Raw genomic sequence first — 22,179 nt, 5'->3', positions numbered from 1 at the left:
ACAGTTTGGTTTTAAGAATCGAGAGTACAGAGAATTAAGTGGACCTACCAGTTCACAGTCGGACAGTGAGGATGTGCTTGACATAAAAATGGCTACCAATGTACTTAATGTCTCTTTATCCACTGTGTTTTGAGTGTAGGTACATCTCATCACAGACTCTTCCTCCACTGATGTAACAGATCACCAGCATGAAAAGGAGGAGAATAAAGAGACGAGGGAAGAGGAGGGACCTTCCACCTCAAAACAGTGCGAAACATCTCGTGTTCGCATCTTTGAAGGCGGGTAAGAGCTATTGCTTCTCATTCAACCGTTGCAGTGATGCAGCCACTGTCACAAGCAAAGCAAATATAGAAGTCTGCTCCAAACGGAAGGATAGGGACTTGGAATAGATGCAATTGTAGCTGCAGCCAAGTTTTCCCCTTTTTCTGCTGGCACAAGCCTCTGAGCTTTAGAGGGGTTGTTAATAGCATGTTGGTGCAGGCACATGCTGCCTTCACTTTCACAATCTCACCTGAACTACCTGAACTCACCAGTTACATAATACGCACAATTGTCATGTTGGGGGTTAAATGTGTGTTTGTGTGTGCCTGTGTGTGCGTGCACGTGTTTTCCTTCCAACCTGCAAATGTTTGCTCGGCTCACGGTACTGTGTTCACATACTGTGAGTGTACTTTCCACAAATGCCCCAGTGATCTTTTTCCAGTTGAGCCAGTCTTCTTTCCCAGGCGGGAATGAAGTCTGGTTGTAGCTCGAAGGTTTGCACAGGAGCTGTAGATCTATTTACAACAAAGCAACTCTAGAAATAGACTAGATTCAAAAGGAAAAGAGGAAGAACAGATGAACAGTCATATGAGGAGTAGAATTTTTCCAAATGCCTTTTCTTCTTCAGTAGAACCTCTAACTTGATGGTTGATTAATAGCATCTTGAAGAAATTGAGGAACAACGGAACGCACTACTTCAGTGTTACCCAACCTTTTATCCGCCACAAACTGGTTCATGCAAGGACATAGCTTTTGCGGACCGGCAACCATTCGTAGAAATGTGTATATATATATATATATATATATCCATCCATCCATTTTCTGAGCTGCTTCTCCTCACTAGGGTCGCGGGCGTGCTGGAGCCTATCCCAGCTGTCATCGGGCAGGAGGCGGGGTACATCCTGAACTGGTTGCCAGCCAATCGCAGGGCACATAGAAACAAACAACCATTCGCACTCACAGTCATGCCTACGGGCAATTTAGAGTCTCCAATTGATGCATGTTTTTGGGATGTGGGAGGAAACCAGAGTGCCCGGAGAAAACCCACGCAGGCACGGGGAGAACATGCAAACTCCACACAGGCGGGGCCGGGGATTGAACCCGGGTCCTCAGAACTGTGAGGCTGACGCTCTAACCAGTTGTCCACCGTGCCGCCTATATATATATATATATATATGTATATATATATTTTTTTACACGGCTGGCACGGTGGGCGACTGTTTAGGACATCTGTTTCAAAGTTCTGGGGACTGTTTCAAAGTTCAAATCCCGGCCCCTCCTGTGTGGAGTTTGCATGTTCTTCCCATACCTGCGTGGGATTTCTACGGGCACTCCGGTTTCCTCCCACATCCCGAAAACATGCGTGGTAGGTTGATTGAAGACTCTAAATTGCCCGTAGGTGCGAATCTGAGTGCGAATGGTTGTTTCTTTCTCTGTGCCCTGCGATTGGCTTGCGACCGGTTCAGGGTGTACCCCGGCACCCGCCCGAAGATAGCTGGGATAGGCTCCAGCAGCCCGCGACCCTAGTGAGGAGAAGCGGTATTGAAAATGGATGGATGGATGCATGGATATTTTTACACACACACACAGGGAGTCTTCTATCACAACAAAAATAGAAATAGTAAATAGATTGTAAAACATAAAATTGTGTCCTCAAGTTAACTCCGATAATATTTTGTTCTCCGTCTTATCATTTTTGACGTATTGTTGTCTCTTTAGTCATATTGTACTGAGCAGCGAGAATGCTACCACTACATCATAAAATGTTTTTTTATTATCCCCCAACAAAATGTGGTTGAACTCTAAATTGTACAACCTCAGCAGCGTTCAAATGAAGGATCCACTGTATTCGGAAATGTCATTACAATTTTTACGACACGTTTTATGGCAGAGTTTAGTGTTGAACATCAAAAATGCATTTATGTTTCTCAGAACTATTCTGATTTGTGTCAACATTCGCATTTGAGAAGTGTTGAAGAACAAGTTTAGGCTTTGTTTGCTTGGCTCTTGGAATATACTTTAAACTTATGCCTTCAGTTAATGTTGTTTAATTGATAATGAAAATGCAGAAACAAATGCCCAGTATTTATCGTATCTGTTTTTGCTGTCCATGTTTCTACCACGCTGTCCTTTTGAGTATTTCAAAATCGTGAATGGGTGCCACATGAAAAAGCATATTTTTCCTCACTAAACCCAACGTTAGTTCTGATCTCTTTGAGAACAGAAATGGACGATTTTCATTTTGATTGTATTGTAACATGCAAATTGATTCCCATGGTCAAAGTTGTAAGCACTGCCAAATTGTATTCACTTCGACAATGTCTTTTTTATGTGGGATGTGCCACTGGGATTTGTCTTTTCACGTGTTCTTTGGGGCAAACAGTAATTAAAAAAAGCATTTTAGTGATGCCTTCCTATTTGCTGTACGGGTGTGACGCTCTCCACACAAAACTAGCACGGTGGTCGAGCAGCTTCTGCCTTGTTTTTCTGGAGATGTAGGTGGATATTTTTAGCCCTGGTTAGAAAATACATGCCAGTGAACAGTAACCCGCCCCTGAATCACTAAAACACAATGGCACTGTTGAGACTGTCCTGCTGTTTTTGTTTTGTTATAATTTGCTGTTGCTGCTTCTGGTATACAACGGGGAGCATTGACAGCGTGGCTTTTTGCAAATGTGGTTCATGCCCTTCAATTAAACACAGTTAGCACACATTGGGTATTTACACAATCAGAATGGATTGTGAGTGTTTGGGCGTTTTTAGGAGGACAATTCATTCAGATGACCGCAAATAACCCTTTGGTAAACATCTGGATTGTGTATACATAACTTTATATAGAGTAGACCCACATGTGTTGCTTGATTTGTGCTTAGTGTCTATTTTAGGTTGCGGGGCATAACTAGGCTTCCCTTCTCTCTCTTTAGCGGTCGGCAGGGCCACCTGAGCAGACGAATAGCTAATAATGTGCGCGTGTGTGTGTGTTTTAGTTTGTTTGTATGTGTTTGTGTGTGTGCGCTAAGGGTGGAGTGGAGCGAGCAGCATGAGACTGAGGGATTCGGTTGGCATCCCCAATCCACTTCTATAAAGACAGGCATGTCGTTTTGCCGAATGTTTGAGCAGCGTACCACATCCGCTTTCATCCACGCATCGTAGCCACGAGCACGTTTTTGTCGTCCCCTCATTAGCTTATAGTGTTTTCTGGGGGCAACAAACAGGACTGTGATCAGCTCCAGCAGCTGTTCCTGCAGCTGTCCCATAAACTAGTCTTATTTACTCTTTTAACCCTCAACCCGAGGTCTTGTTAATTGCTTTTTAAACCTGTGTTTTTTGTTTTTGTTTTTTACTTTTATGTTGTATTTTTTTTTTAACAGTGTATCGTGGAATAGACACACCCGGTGGCCACAACGTTAAGGACACTTGCACAATCGAATGAGATCCCAAAAGGTAGTGTTTAATATGTTGCCCCTGCCGTGTAGCCCAATAACGCAACCAAAATATTAGGAACAATTCTTATAATGTGCGCAATGCAGTACAAACTACAAACATGACTGACTGGTGAAGAACTGTGTTACGTCATACTGAGTGTGTTGAATACATATTTGGGCGCTTAACCAAACTATTAGAGGTGTTACATTTAATCGATTAATCAACAACTAATAGATTATCAAATTAATCGACAGCTATTTTGACAATCGATTAATCGTTTGGAGCCATTGTTCGATTTAAAATTGTCCAAATCCTGATTTCTGCCTCGCAAGATTAAATATTCTCTGATTTCACTATTCCTCCACAAAAGCAGAATGATTATAGTTTGTGTTTCACCAAAATAAGACATTTCCCAACGTCTGCTTTTACTTTGGAAAACAATGATCAACATGTTTGCCTGTTTTCTGACGTTTTATAGACGAAACCATCAACTGATCAATTTATGGGAAAAAAAATAATAGTCAGTTTAATCTATTACAGAAATCATTATTTGCAGCCGTAGTACAAATAACCTTTAATTGACGTGTACTGTAGCTGAACCTGAGGCAGCCTCAGAAGTGTATCTCAAACTTGTAGCCTTTCGTATTAATCAGTACCTAAGAAGTAGCAATTTCAGATTTCAAAAAGGTTGGTAGGTACAGCATCGCTCCGTCTCATGTGATATTGCTGAATTGTTCTTGATTTGGTTTTGTTTCATCCTTAAACGGTACCAAATAAACAACAACAATTGGTTAATAAACAGGCATCGGAAAACAGGAATTTGTAATAAACTTTCATGCAAAAAGCATATTTATCCGATTGTTCAATTAATCGATTGAATAATTTAATAGAATAATTGATTCTATTTGATAGTGACAGGCCTACAAAATATTCTAAACTTTTTATAATGTTTTACACCACTAATGTACAGTTATTTTTATCTTGAATTTTGTTTAAATAGATTTTCTATTATTTTCTCATCATAAATATCATGTTTACTATTATTATTATTATTTATATTATGATTTGTTGATGTAGTATTTTAAAGGTATGTTTAATATATGTTTACTGTTATCGTAATTGCAATTGAATTATTTTATGATTATTGTTATTTCTCTTATACAGTATGCATTGATACAGCATTTGTAATCTCAATCGATTGTGCAGGTGTGCCCAATGTTGTGTCTGCTGAATTGTGTACACCTTATGTTGATATTTTTGTCTTGATTTGTGCTTATTGATTTCTTGCTTTTCTTCTTGATGAACACAATTGATGCTCTCTGTCTGCTTGGTGTGTAATTAATCAACTTTGCTAATAGCATCAAATTTGTCTTGTATTAATTATTCATTTTAAGAATGTTTAAGAAGTCCCTTCAATTGTCACGATGACTGTTTTGTGGCTGAAATTCTGAATATATTTGTCATCCAGTGAGACCTCTACCAGGCAGCGAGATGAGCGATTTTTTTAAATTTATATATATATATATAGAAATATACATAAAAGTGACATTAATTTGTGATTTTGTGACTTTATGTTGGTTCTTTTTTCTGTATCAATAACGCATGCCCATCCCGTCTGTCTGTCAGGTATAAGTCTAACGAAGAGTATATTTACGTTCGAGGGCGTGGCAGAGGAAGGTACATATGTGGGGAGTGCGGCATCCGCTGTAAGAAGCCCAGCATGCTGAAGAAGCACATCCGAACACACACTGATGTCCGTCCGTACATTTGCAAACACTGCAACTTTGCCTTCAAAACCAAAGGTTAGGGGACGGTGAAAGAGATATTTCAGTTCTGTTTTGTTTGTCCACTATTCTGTCTGTTAAATGAAATCCATCAACTTTAAGTCTGCTGCTTGCATTTTATCTCTGTTGTTGAGAAAGAAAATAACTCCTAGTTTTCCTTGCCTGGTGGAAACTGGCGGAAGTTTTAATGTGCTTTTCATGTTCCTTCGCAGGGAACCTTACCAAACACATGAAGTCAAAAGCTCATGGGAAAAAGTGCCAGGCAATGGGAGTGTCTGAACCATCGGCGGACGAGCCAGAAAGCGAGGAAACAGGTGTGGTAGGAGAGAGATGTGAAGAAGTATAGCCGTTCAGCACTGACAGCTTATGCAACCACAATGTACTATTCCCCAACCTTTCGCCCTTGCATAAGGAACAAGCGCAAGATAAATAATGAAGAATGAACAGCCTTCCACGGTGCTCTTGTTTTTGCACAATGGCGTCTACTTTACCAGCAAAGCCTCGTTATCTTCCTCTGCTCTCCCTCCCGCTGTCACGGCTTCTTTGCTCACACTCTGCACTCGAAACTGTGATTTCATTCATTCAACTCCTGACATAGTTTGTGAAAAGAATAGAAGTGGGATGCTTTTCAACCATAGTCTATTTATAACATCGTTGTGATGGCGTGTGGATTATCAGCCAGATAAACCGTGTCGCTTTTGTGTTCCCGTCGCTAGTTCTTTCACGTCAATTGCATGTTGCTTATGTGTTTTCAAGTTGCCGACCTCTGCCAAAGGTTATATGATTTGTTTTTTAAAGGGAAAAATGAACAAAAATGTTGTCTTACATTTCGCAGCATTAAATTGTTTCAACGGTTAATCTATCCATTCCATCCATTTTCAACACCGCTTATCCTGGTTAGGGTCGCGGGGCCCCGGAGCCTATTCCAGCTCACTTCGGGCCAAAGGCGGACTACTCCCTGAACTGGTCGCCAGTCAGTCACTGGGCACATATAGACACGGACAACCATTTGTACTCACATTCACACCGTCACTGAGTGGGAACTGAACCCACGCTGCCCACACCAAAGTCAGCCGAGTGTACCCCTACACCATCAGTGACCGGTTAATCTATTAAAATGAAATAAAAAATTATAATAATGAATGTAATTTTGTTGCACCTCATACGTTTAAACTGTTCAAATTAAATCCGGTTAAACGAAAAGAGAAGTGAAATTTTTTTTTTATACTCTTACGAGCACCACGGATAATTCACAGTCATTTAGTCTTTTCTTATTACCGCAAATGATTTTTTAGATGCGAAACTTTCCTGACTCCACCAAGGTTAATTTTTCAAAAAAGGGAAAAATAAATAAAAATAAAAAGTACAAATTCTGTTTTGCTAAGATGTAAATGTAACATATTGCACAATTGTACCATCTAGGAGCAAAGCAAATGACCATGAAATGTCATTTAGATTCTGTCGAGAGTTGGTCCTAGCAGTGTTAATAGTGCTGCACAATAGTTTACCAGTCAGTTTGAATTGTGTAGTAATAGGCCTAAAGTGGCACTAGTAATGGAAAACAATGTTACTAGTAAGACATATATGGACATATAATAAAATAGGATGGATGTGAATTGGAACAGTGCAACTAAGAGTCGCTTTTTGTTTCTCAGCAGGAAGCGAAGAGCGGGGGTGTTACTCTGAGGAACAGGAAGAGCACCAGTTTTCCAACGCGGAGGATTCAGAGGACGATGATGATGATGAAGATGATGATGACGACGATGAGGAAGATTCTCACGATGACCCCCCTTCCTCCTGCTCGCCGGACACTGTCGCGTCGGCCAAATGCAGCGGGCGCTCTCGGCAGTGCACTCCGGAGCCCGAGGGCCTCAGTCCCAGTCCGGGCCAGGAGGCCTCCCAGAGGGGGGCTTGGCACGGTAGACGAGCCGCCTCGCCGGGCAGCAGGAGAGCTCTGTTCTCCCGACGGAGCTGGAAGGCATCACCGAGAGCCTTCTCCCCCAGCAGTGAGAGCTGTTCTCCCAGTCACAGCCTCTCCCCACGCCTGGAGCTGTCCTCCCCCATGCACAGTCTGTCGCCGAGAGCAGAGCTACCCTCACCCGGCCGTCAAGTGTCCCCCTCCCCTGAAAGAGGACAGTCTCCCATCAGACCCGTCTCTCCGCTTCGTCCCGTCTTGCCAGGCTGCTACAGGTCATCGCAAGCTAGGATGCCACCCTTGCCGGTCGGAGTGAAGCAGAGGAAGCTTGGGTACCTTCCTTGGGAACACCACGGCACAAAGGGCAGTCATACAAAAGTGGTAAGTCCTTTGAACGTACTCGAAGTAATTTCTCTCCGCTGCTAGTGACGTCCAGAGCCACATGCGGCCCTCTCATCCTTCTGCTGTGGCTCTTTGTGACTTTGAAAAATTTTAGTATATAGTTTTTCAAATGTAATTCTGAATTTGAAGATTATGGTGCTCTTGTAACATTAAGATAAAATGTTTTTTTTTTCTGTCACTCAAAATACGCATCACAGTTCCCGGTGTGCGTCTGCTATCGCCAAGATTTATTGAGCTATTCGATCCCCGTAAGTAAACCATGGATATAGCGTTTAATGCTACGTGCTACATGAACTATTTTAAAAACACCCCTCGCAGATGACAGCTTACATTCATGTGTGAAAATGAAGGTGACGTCCACAGCCCCCGATGTGCCGACATCGTACGCAAAGGTTCAGGAGCAAAAATCACATGAACCAGTTAAAATGACTATTTTAGTTGGCTATTATTTTGCTAGTATATATTTTAGTCCTTTTTAATTCAAGTTGACAGCTGACTCCACATACGATAAAATGATGACGGAACACAGAAGCAGTCGGCATTTTTGGTTTGCCGCAGGTGGACAATTGAAGTTTGCCTTAAGGAGGACTCAAATAGATATTGACTGTTTTATTTCAAAGAAAGCTTCAACCAAGTGCCTTTTCAGTTCAAAACGTTTTTCTTACATGCAGAAATAAAATGTTGACTTCTCTGTAACAGTCCATTGATTTCTCAATTCACTCCTAAATTTACTTGCTTGCCATATTCTGTTGTATGAATGGAAGCAGGTGGAAACACAGGCTAATTATGTACAGTACCTTCTGCCCTCTAGTGTGAGAGCATTTAATTATTCTGCCTGTCACTATGCATTGTTGATACATTATTTGTTGTAGATAAACAATTTTCTGACCAATTACCGTTATTTTTCGTGTATAAAATGCTCTTGACTTTAATACAGAGCCCCAAAATCGCACTTTTGCAGCTGAATTATACTTCTACCTATGTGTAATACGCACCCCATAATTTATGATATCCATGCTTAAAAATTGAAGTACGTAGTAATTTGTATTTTATTAGTTTCTTCAAAGACACTTTTAAGTTCTCTGCCTCTGCCCACGCCATCGCACGTCTCTCCAGAAAGAGACTGATTCGTCGCACTCGCGTGGCTGCCTCAAAATGCTCCTCGGTCGGCCGCGAGCTGGTCGACAACCCGAGGAAAAGACCGCTGCGTCCCACTCGCCTGCAGCCGCCTCAGAAAGCAATTCGACGTCGGCCCCAAGCGCGCAACGTCACATGAAATGTTACCGGTTTGATGTTGAATTTTCTTTTGGAATGTACAGTCAATTAAAAATATAAGAGAGGTGATCAACTTACCTGACGACTCGGTGAGAATGGTGATATGAAGTTTGCAGTGGTTTTCTATGCTCAACCATGCAGCTGTCCACATATAGGGCACGCACCACTGTTATACGTATATCTATACCCTTGTTTTGAAGTAGAGAGCTGTCCATTTCCTTCTTTTTAGTTTTGTTGCTAACCGGGAGGGAAAAAAATCCAGCCGAATAAAAAAAGTATGCGAGCCTGTTGGGTGTACATTGTAGACAGCTAGGCTCACGTGTGCCTGCATATGATTAACATCTCCTGTCACTACACTCTCGGATTGGCAATTCTAAAATAATATTCTACTGTCAGTTGATAGACAGTTTAAACATGACAAAAAAGTGTTTTTTTTTTTTTAATGGCAAATTGTCCCGTTAACAACACATTTTGAATTACATTAGTGTGAATGCTTGTTTTTATGTTCTCCCTGCAGGAAAAAGGTGGCACCACAGGGGATGGGTCTCCATTGTCAGACACGTTGTTCCCGTCGGCTTTTCGCCTTTCCACGTGCGAGGGTTATCCCAGCCACCGGGCAGCAGACAACATCTTCAGCCATCTTCCCATGCACTCCCAACAAGCCAAGGTCCCCTATCTGATGATTCCCATCGGAGGGATTCAAATGGTACAGGCAAGGCCAAGGTCCAATCCTTCCACCCCTTTGTCCCCGATTTCTCCTTCCACAGAGGGGCCGTCGCCGGCCAGGTTTGACTCATTCTGGGGCGGGACCCCAGGACCTCAAGGGAGGAGGACTCCTGGAAGTGACTGGTCAGCAGACTACCAGACGGCAGGAGGCAGCCAGTCAGGACAGTGCAGTGTTAGTGCGCAAGTCATGTGTTCCAAACTGGAGTTGGAGGCCACGGACTCAAAGCAATATGGCAGCTCACAAAGCTCCGCCCACACGTGCAGGCGTGCTACTGAGTCGAGCGTACGTCGCGTTGAAGACGGACCCTCGGAGGGATCCTTCAGTCTAGCAGCCCCTGTATCTTTGCGCCTGATTGGACAGCAGCCAGAGGGTGAAGGCAGAACTACAGCGGACGCAGCTAGAGAAGAACATAGCACCTAATTTGATGCATCTCCAACTTGCTTTATCACTTGCTACATTCGTCTTGTTTTACACTTGCTTTCTTTTTGATACAGTTTTCAATACTATTGTTAACTTAAATGTTTGTTCTTTGGCAATATTCAGGTTTGTCATAAAAAATGCACTTTTTTTTCTTTGTGAAAATAATGTTTCTGTAAATGTATATATAAGAATTATATATGATCATACCCTTCCTGTATCTCTATTGATACTGGTAATCCTACTGTCTTTTTGAATGTGTCAGAGTAATACGAACATGTGTAAATGACCAAAATCTTAAATCAAAAACAATTACATTTTTGTTTTTTGGTTTTTTTTTCCCCTCCCAGTATTACTCCAATTATAGTTACTTGTGCCTTTTCTGTCAAGGTTTGTTTTTGAGGTGTATAGTACAGATAGAAAATGGGAAGGCTGTGAAATTTTATATTGGACTTTTGTGTCGATAAGGAAGATTTATATTCGGTGTTCAGTTTTGTTCTTAATACTGTTGCTTTAATTCCAGGGTCACAGAGAGTCACATGGATGATATGTTGAAGGAGCAGCAGAAACCCGTCAAAGGAAATGCACTGAAGTTCTATTTTTTATTGTAAGAGACTTTGGATGAGATATCTCTTTACAGGGGAGAGCGCTCCTTATTTATTGCTATTTGATGACAATGATAGTTGTTTCAGAGTTGTTGTTGTTTTATTTTTTACTCTTTGTTAAACGGAAAAAAAAACTGTTTGTTTTCTTACTTTTTTCATGATGTTCATGCGATTTGAATTGGGGATAAAAATGAGGGATGGAGTTCGACTGGTACCGGCAGATCAAGTGCCCTGCAAATTTCACACACAACAAAATTTGCAGTCATTGGAAAAAATTAAAATAAAAAAATATATATATATTGCACCAAAGACCCTGTAGGTTTTGCTTTTTTCTGCACTGATCTTTTTTTGTTTAAGTATGAAAATCCAAGATTCCCTCCCCTTCCCCCTTAGATTGACGACAGTAAATTCTGTTCTCACTTCTGGGATTTATTTTTTTTGTTTTAAAGGTTCGTATTCAGGTTTGCTAATGTAACCCCCAGAAAACCTGTTAAAACCCCACTATTAACAGAAAGAAGTTAATGGAATTTTGGCAACGTAACATCAATCAGCCTTTCTTCACTTCTTCCCCCCCTCCCCTCCACACTTTATGTGACAAAACAAGTTTGACCACCAGAGGTCCTTGTTCAATCATAAACCTTTTTGAGCTAAATATTTCTGTCATCTTTGCAGCAATTCTCACAGGAACACAGAAAGTGGTTGTCATCATGGAACATTTCGAGCACGTTTCCAGGTAAATGTTTTTGTTAACTTATTCAAAAATTCTGCCACTTTATTAGCTTCATAGGCCAAAGGTGATTGATTATTATATCTGCACATTTATGTATAGATATGTGTCATTCCAGAATTGGAGAAAATGTTCTGTCCCTGAATGAAATTGTTTTTTTTTATTTTTTTTTTTTTTATTGTAGCTTTAGTAAAAGTGACTTCTAAATATTATTTAAAATACGAAATAGCTTTTCTCTCACTTATAATCTCCCTTTTGATGACCAACTTGCACTTTCATTGTAATTGCAATTTTTATCAGAGACATATTTGAAATAGTAATAATGATGCTCTGAAGTTGTTTCTACACGCCGCCCTGTTAGTAAAAGCTTTTTATCTAGAAAAAGACAAAGAAAAAAAAAAAGTGAGCTACATGATTCAGCATCATCAAGCTATCTACTCTGACCATGGCTAAGGTAAAGTCCTCTTTTCTATTTTTCCCATTTCCTCCCCCCCAATGTTTTCAGCCATGAGAGTGCGCCACTCCAACTAACGCAACCCTGTAACTCTTATCATAAGAAAAAGACATGATCAAAGTTTGTTTTTGACCAATTAGTAAAGAAGCTAACCCAGCTAGCATGTACTCTTGGGTCAAAATTTCTCACCTTTATATTTTATTTGTTAACCTATTACTACTGTGTACTGTATGATACAGAGTATGTCTACACATAAAAATATCACTGCAGAAGTGTTTTTTTGTTTTTTTTGTTTCACTGTTGCATGCTATTCGGAGGGCGCCCTTAATGTGATGGGATGCCTGTGGAGAGCAGCACATCTGCGTCACTGAGGGAACTGAACTTGTAACCTCTGGAGCTAGAATGTGTTGTCAAATCTGTGCAGTCATGATACTGTGTGGCCATGTCACACATTCCACACATGCTTAGGTGAAGAGCAACATGTTCTCCACTTACTACAGGATTTCTATACAGAATTCACTATTGGGGTTTTTATAGACTTAAAAAAAAAAAGCATTTGACACTATTGATAGTATGATATTAATAAATAAATTAGACATCTGGCATATGAGGTCTGGCATACAAGTGAATGACAAGTTACTTGAAGGACAGATTGCAATATGTGTAATTTAATAATGAAAATTCAAATAAATTAAAGATAACTTGTGGGGTTGCCCAATGGTCTGTGTTGAGTCCCAAATCATTCTAATATCTGCAATTTCTCCAACTCTGTTTTGTTTGCTGATGACACAACTCTCGACAGCACAGGGGAAAACCTAGAACATCTTTGGACTACTGTGGAAAATGAATTAAATACACTGAAAAACTGGTTCAATATTAATAAATGATCACTAAATTCAAACTAAACTAAATTCATCATTTTGGACAATGGACTAATAAAAAAACAGGCAAAAATTATGATCAAATCTAATAAAATAGTGTTTGAAAATAATACATACATAATACGTATACGTAACACTAACACTCACCCAATTTTTAAGTTATAAAAAAAAAAAAGCCATCAGAATTATTAATCGAGCTGGCTACATAGAACTAACCAAGGCACTGGTCATCAACTTGAATACACTCAAGCTTAACGACTTAGTGTGGTTGAATTCAAACCAGCACAGATAATGTACAAATTTATGTACACAATAATTTCCTTTGCCACAGTACTCAGAAGCTGTTACAAATTAGAGTTGTTACAGTTGGAGGGGAACATGTGTTTTTAAAACAATCCAAGACAAGAACGACTATAACACAGCTGTGTCTCCGTTAAAGGAGTTAACTTGTAGAATGACTCCAATAATGAACTCAACATATATATATATATATATATATATATATATATTAGGGATGTAACGATATCTACTGTATATCTCACGGTTCGATTTTATCACAGTATTAATCTCGCGGTATGATATTTATTGCGATATCGTGGGAAAACTTACGATATTGCAAGAAGACTCACAGTATTGCAGGCTGGTTCACTGTACAGGACAGTTGGGGCAAATAGGCGGATGCAGGAGAACCGAAAAACCTCTCTTTTTCTTGCTCTTTTTCTTCTCGACTCTTGCCGAATCCTTCTCAATAGGTTTTAGTAGTTTCTGTCCGTTTTCCCACAGGTTTTGGTGAAAAGAAAGTTTCAAGTCATATATTACGGTCATTATTATTATTCATAGCTGTACTCAGAATCAGAGGTAGGACCTGATAAGTTTTTCACTTCTTCCTACTCCTGGTTAAACATATAAATTTGTATCGAAGTACTACTGGGTCCTCCTACATTCCATAAACATGCATGTTGGGTTCATTGAAGAATGAAGACCCTAAATTGTCCAAAAGTATATAGTAGTCGTTGTTACCATGACGACAAGCGCTATAGAATATGGATGGATGGAGGTTATAGGTCAGATTATTTTGGAAGTTAAAAAAAGGATTAAACAGTCCCAGTGACACGATACAAATAGTAGACGTAAAGTTTTTTGTGCATTATGATTAACACGTTTTATATAGTGAGGGAACATCTCTGTTGTGCTCTGTCACATCCATAAAGCAGGGAAATGACTCAATTTCATGGTTCACAGTAAGAGTCTAGACCTTTAAAAGGTGAATCACAGTGTTACAGACAGTTCAGTATCAATCATTTCATACCTGCTGTCAGACTGCAGACATTGGTATTGTGCACACGTTCTTAGAAATGACATGCAGGTGAGCTGTATCATACTTTGTGTTATAGTGTCAATGCGATCACGAGGGATATTTGATACCACTTTTTTCAGACCGATATCAGTGCTAGTATTCACTCTTGGGTACTCACCGATCCCGGGTACCGATACCACTTTAATAAGTACAATTTCGACTAACACAATGACAGATAATCGTGAGCAAAGACCTTTCTTTCTTACTGACGCACATGATCATTTGCTGATTTTTCCAACCGCCGCAGTGTAGTGCCAACTACTGGCGAGGAGGACTTACTCCACAGATGTCAAATTCCATTTTTATTTTATGTGGCCTGCGAAAGCAAATCATGTGCATCAACTTCCATGATTCTTGCTCAAATCTGGACCAAAATTTCAAATTGTCTTATATGTAATAAATGATAACATTGAGATATTACAAGCATTTTTTGGTTACCAAACCCCTTTTTACAGTAACTTGAACAATAGTTGACCAAACTATTATCCTTGACTTCTAATTTCAACACTAGTTATCCATCTGTTTGTTGTGTATCTGTAATAACATGATGTTACAAAAGATAAGACAAGATCTTATTTGAAGATTTTGTATTTTATAACAAGTCTTTTTTTTGTCTTGCTGATTTTTTTTAAAGTCAAAACTGTCTTAAAATTAGTTCAGTAAGATGTTTTCAGTAGAATTAAGATAAATTCACGAGGTAAGATTTTTCATTTTTGCAATGTAGAAACTTCATCCATCCGTTTTCTGTATCGCTTTATCCTCACAAGGGAGCCAATCCCAGCTATCTTCGGGCGAGAGGCGGGGTACACCCTGGACTGGTCGCCAGCCAATTGCAGGGCACATATAAACAAAGAAACATTCGCGAACACATTCACACCTATGGGAAATTTAGATTCTTCAATTAACCTACCACGCATGTTTTTGGGATGCAGGAGGAAACCGGAGTACCCGTAGAAAACCCAAGCAGGAACGGGGAGAACATGCAAACTTTCACCAGTCGCGCCACCGTGCCGGCAATGTAGAAACGTTTTGGAGAAAATAATAAAAAATGCCCCAACTCAGTTCTACACCAGTGTGAACTGTAACCACAATAATGAACATAAAGTTGAATTGATACCTTAAGACAAAGCATCAAAGTCAAACATTTGGAATGAATCAGTGGTTTGAACACACACTGGGGGTCACCCATTGTGGCTCCATGGCACCTCCAGGCGACTGTGGGCGGAGTCGTTGTCATGACATCATTAAAGAGGGAACGCAGCGGTACATAAGACACAGATGGAACAGCAGCACAGTGACAACACCGCAATGACCACACAAGTGCAGATCGGTCCAATATGTCCTCTCATGTCAGAATTTTACTTCTCATCATGCTTTGGGCGTCTCTGCAGCATGGTGAGTGCACTTTTATCATCTTTATATGATTGCTAATAAATATCCTACAGTAAACTATCTCCTTCTAACCATTGAATGGTGTATATGACACAAAGGGCTTACCTGCATTGCATCAGCCTTGCAAGTGTCGCAGTTACGATGGCCAAAGTTCAGAATCGCATGTGTGTGTGTTTTTGCATGGAAGTCAGATTAGCAAGTGTATGTACAGAACATCGCACACATTTCACTCACACTGTCTGCATGTTTTGGCAGGCTGAAGTAGCACAGAAAGCATTTATCAAACAAGCCCACCCAGGACCACCTTAGAACAAGCCCTTTTCTTTTTTCAACTTTAACATTAACTGTGGATGGAATAATCTTATTGATGTGATGAATAATTCAAAGACCCCCGGTCACTTTTGGAACGTTAATAATGTTTATGTTGTGGGAGAACACGGTGGATTAGTTTTATGTTTCTTAAATGTATGTGCTCATTCAAACCTTATTGAATGTAAAGTTGCAACGTATTATTCATTACAATTATAATTAAAGAATATGTTAATATAGAGTAATATACTTTTCTATCATTTAATCACATTGTTATACTGCCTACTTATTTATCTATGGAAGAAAAAAAAACTGTGATCAAAAGCATATCACAACATGTGGCAAACATCTATTTACCTACTGGAAACATTAGTGCTAAAAAGAACAATTTCATTATTTTACATACAATATCTACTGTATGTTTTGACTCATGTCTAGAACAACAGTCATTTTTGCTTGACTGAATTTTAAACCAAAGACGGCTTTTTTGTCATGAACGGGCTCTGGGCGCCCACTGATGGAGGCCCAAGAAGTGCGTGCCGGTGACGATGTCCGAGCAGCGAGGTTAAGGAGCAAACGTTGCGCGTGTAGCAGTGTGCACGACTCCGAGTGCTACTACTTCTGCCACCTGGACATTATATGGGTCAATACGCCCAGGTGAGTATGAGGAAGTGACTGACTGATTTAAGCCTAGTGATTTAACGCTAAATCTACATTGTCAACATATGATTAAATAGGTTGGGTGTGCAAAGTATTAACGAGCAAAGTCTTACAGCATTTTATCATTGTCACTCTGTTTGTGCAGCAAGACAACACTTTATGGCCTCGGTGGCGGTACGGCACGACAACGAAGGTCTGCGGGCAGGTGCGCTTGTGCTAACCTCGACGACCTCACCTGTGCCAGTTTTTGTTATCATAGGTGAGTGTGTCAAGCAATAATTGAAAGCCTCGACAGTATCAGGTTTGGAAGCCTTATTGTGATGTTCTAAAAGGTGGTCAATATTATTTTGCCAGGTGGATGACTAGGAGTGGTGCAGTGTTATAAAAAATGCTTTGCCGCTGTTGTTAAAGCACTTTATGTACACACGTTTCAGGTCATGATCATCAAAATAAAAGTCAAACAGGGAAGGAATGTTTTGTAAAAGTTGACTCAGCAACTTTGTGACATGTAAAGCAAATGAGTCAATCGTATTTCGTGTTCTGCACAGAGGAAGTCTGCTTTGTAGTAAGGTTTTAGGGCTTCATTTTAAACATTTTACTGAGCATGTAAAGATAAGGTGTAGAAAGTGAATGTAAAACAAGGACAAGAAGAAAGACTATATGATGTGTGGTGTTGATACGGCTATCTTACGTAAATCCCGGACGTTGAATGATCTTTGACATGTTCGAATTTATAATCCATAATTGAAAGAGTCAAATGTTTCCATCATAAAACATTTTATATCTCTACATTTTCCAAGTAACCTTTTAACCTAAACTAAAATAAAAGTTCAGTACTCACCCTTCAAAGTCATGAAAAAAAACGTGTCAAAATGTAAAATCACAATAAATTCTATACTCACCACTAACTTTCCGATGTTGAATGTGTGTATTTCGACATACATTCCATTCTCATTTCTTTGTTATTGATGGAAATTTATTATAGTCATTTTGTGCTGAGGAGTCAGGACACCGATGTCGTGTCCCATTTAACATGTCATGTCTTTGTCCCACAGAGGTGTGACTAGCAAGTCCAAGAAAGTCCACAGTTCATCAGACTGAGAGGGAAACAATAGTCTCTGAGGCGAAACATCCGGCAGGCAGCACCAGAACGAACGCTGCCGCTGCTTAGCTGGCGACGCGGGAAAGGAGCTGCCAGGTGAGGCCAACAAGGAGAGGCGGAAACACCGCGAAGATGTCCGTCCTGGGAATGCGGTAAAAATGATAGATGTCTGCAAAAGATAAGAGCTGTCAGGTTCAGAGAGCACTTTGTCTCCAAATGTGAAAAGTGTTGCCTCAAATGTCAGGGAGCCGATCAGCACACATGGAAAGAATGGACTGGTCCAGATTTTTTATTTTTTTTTTATTATTTTTTTTTTTTTTTATAAACAATACTTTCCGACATTCACATAATTGTACTCATCATATTGTAAAATGAGTTCTCATGACTATTCAGGGGACTTGTGGTCTGTGATGAAAAAGATATATAATGTACAGTGCATGGTGGAAAAGTCTTGGGGTGCGCCTCTTCATCATTGTGAGTTCATGAGTTCCCCTTCAAAATTCTGTTCGTCTTCCTACCCAGCAAGGTTAATAAAGTTATGGTTGGATGAATTTGGTGCGGAAGAACCCTATCAAACATCTTTGGAATGAATCCAGAACTGATTCATTCAAATGTCTTCATAGTTTTATTTCATTATCAATTCAATTTAAGGCTGCAACTGATGATAACCTTTACGACTAATCATTAATTCGGATTTTAAAAAAAATACAAATTTCTTCTCCAATTTCCATCCCTTTATTCAAAAACAGTACATAATTTAAAATTGGCAATGCAGAAAATGCACAAACATAAATGGTTTGGTCTGTAACATGTCAGAAAATGGGCAAAAATGTTGATCATTGATTTCTAAAGTAAAAGCAGATGTTTACAAATTTATTATTCTGTTTGAACACAGAGATAATCAGTCTGCTTTCATGGAGGATTACAGAAATATAGAGAATATTTACTATCAAGAGGCTGAAATTCCGAGGATTTGGACAATTTTAATTTGAACAAGGTCTCTAAACGATGAATCAATTATCAAAATAAGTTGTCGTTAACGTGATCATCGGTTAGTTGTTTATTACAGTAATCGATTGTTACACCTCTAATTCAATTTGTGTATCAGTGTATCCTCAATCTACAGTATTTTGTTTATTAGAATAAACTGACACGCTAGTTAAACATATGTTTTGGTTGTTTGCTTTTTTTCCAACTTGGACCTTTTCTGTTTGCTTTGGGAAAATGCTTTGCGTCAATCAGAAAATTCACTCAAAGGGTTCCATGTGTAAAGAGCATTTTTGGGAGCGGGTGGGCAAACCCCACGAGTGTGCTTATGGGCACGAGCAAACACATCTGTGACTTCAAAAGGAGGCCCGGGGATGGATGAATGATCCAGGAATTCTCCACTGAATCAATAAAAAGTTTACTTGCTATTCGCCGGCGGTGCAGCTGCTGTTATCACAAGGATTCCAGCAAAGAATGCAGTGTTTTGCAACAATGCTGAAGGGGTTGAAAAGGAGGTACATAATGGCCTGTCGCCCTGCGTTTCGATCCCTGTGATTGCTTGTACTGCGCATACCGTGCGTGCACACGTCTGCGGTTCTGGGCCACAGCCACGGCAACGCGATCCGATAAGTCCTCTGCCACCTAATGAATAAGGAAAATGGAGCGCTAACCTGCTTTTGCTGTTTGACAATGTTCGCCATTGACTCATACGGTTGTTTACCTGCTTCGTTACACGCCTTTGACTGACCTGCCTTTGACTCTTAATTGCCTGACGCACGTGACGCAATGAACGTTGAGGGACCGTGGTGAAACAAAAATAGAAAAACAACAGCAGACAGCTAATACTTTCTGCTACTGTTGTTGTGAAAATTGACTTCATATCGCTTAGCAGTCGGGGTAGCAGCACTATTCACAATTGTGTGCAAAAGTCTTAGGAGACAATGAAGCCCCTTTTCACTAAACCCTCACACCTTTATCCAGAGGTGTGGACTCGAGTCACATGACGTGGACTCGAGTCACATGACTCGGACTCGAGTCAGACTCAAGTCATGAATTTGATGACTTTAGGCTCTACTTGACAATATGTTACAAGACTTGCAACTCGACTTGAACTTGAACAGCACTGACTCGTGACTTCACTTGGACTTTTTTTTTTTTTTTTTTTAAATCAGTTTATTTGAAAGGGGACAATGCAATTTCATAAAACACATGAAATACACATGGTTAAAACCTATTGAACCTATTGACTTGAAAAGACTTTGACCAAAGCACTGAACTACCAAAATTTGTAGCTTCTCTTTCTACTACGTTACTATTGTTATACTACAGTAAAATATGAAAAGTGACAACATAATGCTGCAAATCTTACTGATTATTCTTTACTGATTATAGGTCAAACTGTACCACATTATTATTACAATAGTTAGGTCTTATTCAGTTTAGTGTTCTCAAGAATCAGTGTTGTATTTCTTTTTGTATTCACTGTATTTACCAATCAATCAGCACAGAGCTACGGTTTATCCGACATGAAACTACATTATTGATTCGTCTTCGTGTCCATTTCTTCTTCGCCGCTTTTTGATGTAATATTGTTTTAAGTAGTGCCTCCTAGTGTTCAATTGAGACACCACAGTGGGATAAAATTGTGCCTTTATAACAAAACTTGTTTTCCTCCTTTTTAAATTCACTTGAGGTTTTGATACTCACAAGAAATGCCTATTTATATTTGTGTTTGAAATTTCCTCACTAGAAATGTTTGTAGACAAGAAAATGCAGCTTCCTGCTACTTGTATATGCACAATGTGAATTTAAAAAAAATACTGTTGATTATCTAAAAGAGGAAACCAATTGGTCGTTCATTATTAGGCGAAATGTCAAATTTTCTCCTGTGTCTTCATCATTGCTCTTTAACCAAGCAAAAAATATATTTTATCCTTATACTTTATTATTCCGATACAATTGTCAGTAGAAAACTCGATTACTAATTGCAGCACTACTGGGGTGCAAATTTTTACCACCAACATTGCTCTTATACAGTATATCCAATTTAACTACAACAACACGTAGTAGAGTGCAGACACCTTCCTAAGGTTGATTTCGACCTGCACCAAATTGAACAACTTCATACATCACTTCCTGCATATTCCTAAATTTAATCCATCATGCAGTAGTCAGTAAGACCATCAGATACAGTGTGGTCACAAATTTAATCATTCCAAGAAGAGGGCTTTAATTATTATTATTTTTGGGGGGTAAATTGTAATGACAATCTTATTAAAAACTCTGTCCATGGTGCTGGCGCAGGAAAGCCAAAAGGGGGTAAATCAGAGCCAAAAGAGGTGCACAGAGAAACTAAATACTGTGCATTAATTTCTATGACGTTTGTACATGAAACATTTATTGGGGGATGTGTCCCAAGTCCTCTCATAATTATAAAACTGTGATTATTGTTTCATTTTTGGATGCAACAAACATTTATTGTAATTTGGGCACAATCCAATCGATGCAACAAGGCAACCACTTGGTTATGAATAATATATATATATATATATATATATATATATTTCAATGATCTGAGTTCAAAACTTGCACTTTGTGTTGTTATATAAGTGCATGAAACATCATGTATCATATGGAATTGAGATATCATTATTTTCTCACATTTAATCAAAATGTAATAATATTTGAGTGACAATGGCTGCGCTGTAGGTGTGCGTACACTGTGTACTAGGTCGAGATATGCGTGTAGTAATGTCTGTATCGGTCATGTATTTGCTTACTTGAGAATGGTGGAAAATTTGCACATATCACTTGACAACAAACTGACTGTATATACTATGATCAGACGAAAGTGTGTTTGTATGAATGTTCTGTTACTGGAAAAAGGGAAGTACTGCACATACTTCTTTATTGAGATGACTGACTGGAAAATGTGGGCCCCAGTAAGTCAGTGCTCAAGGGAAGTGATATCGTTTCCCGAAATACACATTAAATCAATTTGATTTGATCATGTTTCATAATTAATTGTAACATTATCAATGCATGTTTAGAACATAATTACAGTGAATCTGATAAATGGCTCCAGCGCCAACAATGCTCCTGTAAGAAAACAGCATGAGCTGCCTTATCTGTTAAAATCCACGAAGTATCTTGCTCCTTTCCTGTCTCAAACAACAATTTTGACAAACCTTGAATTCAAAAGACACATCTTTGATACATATCATATTCTACTACTTGCATGGATGACAATATGAAAAGGGACCAGGCCTCTAAAATATCATACATGTTAAGGGGTAAAAACAAAGTGTTAACAAAGGGAACAATGACAAAACTATTAAATGACGATGTTAATTCCTAAATATTGCTCAGAATTTTCTTCACGCCAAGACAATAAAGTGGGTTCTAGGCCATAAACACAGAACAAATTAAATGCTCTTCCACGAGGTAGCAGATGAAGGTACAATGAAGCTATTGAGCCACTTGTTGCCATTATTACAA

At 39.4% G+C, this 22,179-nt stretch overlaps 2 protein-coding genes across 5 annotated transcripts in view; both read left to right on the top strand.

Annotated features, from left to right (window-relative positions):
* Window positions 1-10,981, top strand: part of LOC133480146 (transcription factor HIVEP3) — a 53,600-nt gene extending 42,619 nt beyond the window's left edge. For 3 of the 4 annotated variants that reach the window (XM_061777840.1, XM_061777838.1, XM_061777839.1), the window contains 5 exons: window positions 140-282; window positions 5,314-5,489; window positions 5,684-5,785; window positions 7,127-7,767; window positions 9,581-10,981. In XM_061777840.1, the coding sequence (XP_061633824.1) occupies window positions 140-282; window positions 5,314-5,489; window positions 5,684-5,785; window positions 7,127-7,767; window positions 9,581-10,210 (1,692 nt within the window). In that variant the 3' untranslated portion in view covers window positions 10,211-10,981. The remainder of the gene's footprint in view (window positions 1-139; window positions 283-5,313; window positions 5,490-5,683; window positions 5,786-7,126; window positions 7,768-9,580) is intronic. The other variant, XM_061777841.1, reaches the window with a different exon arrangement.
* Window positions 10,982-15,501: 4,520 nt separating this feature from the next.
* On the top strand, window positions 15,502-18,862 carry LOC133480147 (endothelin-2). Its single transcript, XM_061777842.1, has 4 exons — window positions 15,502-15,626; window positions 16,371-16,589; window positions 16,738-16,851; window positions 17,648-18,862. Exons 2-4 carry the CDS (start codon window positions 16,450-16,452, stop codon window positions 17,691-17,693), a joined length of 300 nt encoding a protein of 99 aa, XP_061633826.1. The 5' UTR covers window positions 15,502-15,626; window positions 16,371-16,449; the 3' UTR covers window positions 17,694-18,862.
* Window positions 18,863-22,179: the final 3,317 nt, after the last annotated feature.

The sequence above is a fragment of the Phyllopteryx taeniolatus genome, chromosome 6 (genome assembly GCF_024500385.1).
Source record: "Phyllopteryx taeniolatus isolate TA_2022b chromosome 6, UOR_Ptae_1.2, whole genome shotgun sequence".
Classification (NCBI taxonomy): Eukaryota; Metazoa; Chordata; class Actinopteri; order Syngnathiformes; family Syngnathidae; genus Phyllopteryx; species Phyllopteryx taeniolatus.
This window is presented reverse-complemented; position numbering and strand designations above follow the sequence as displayed.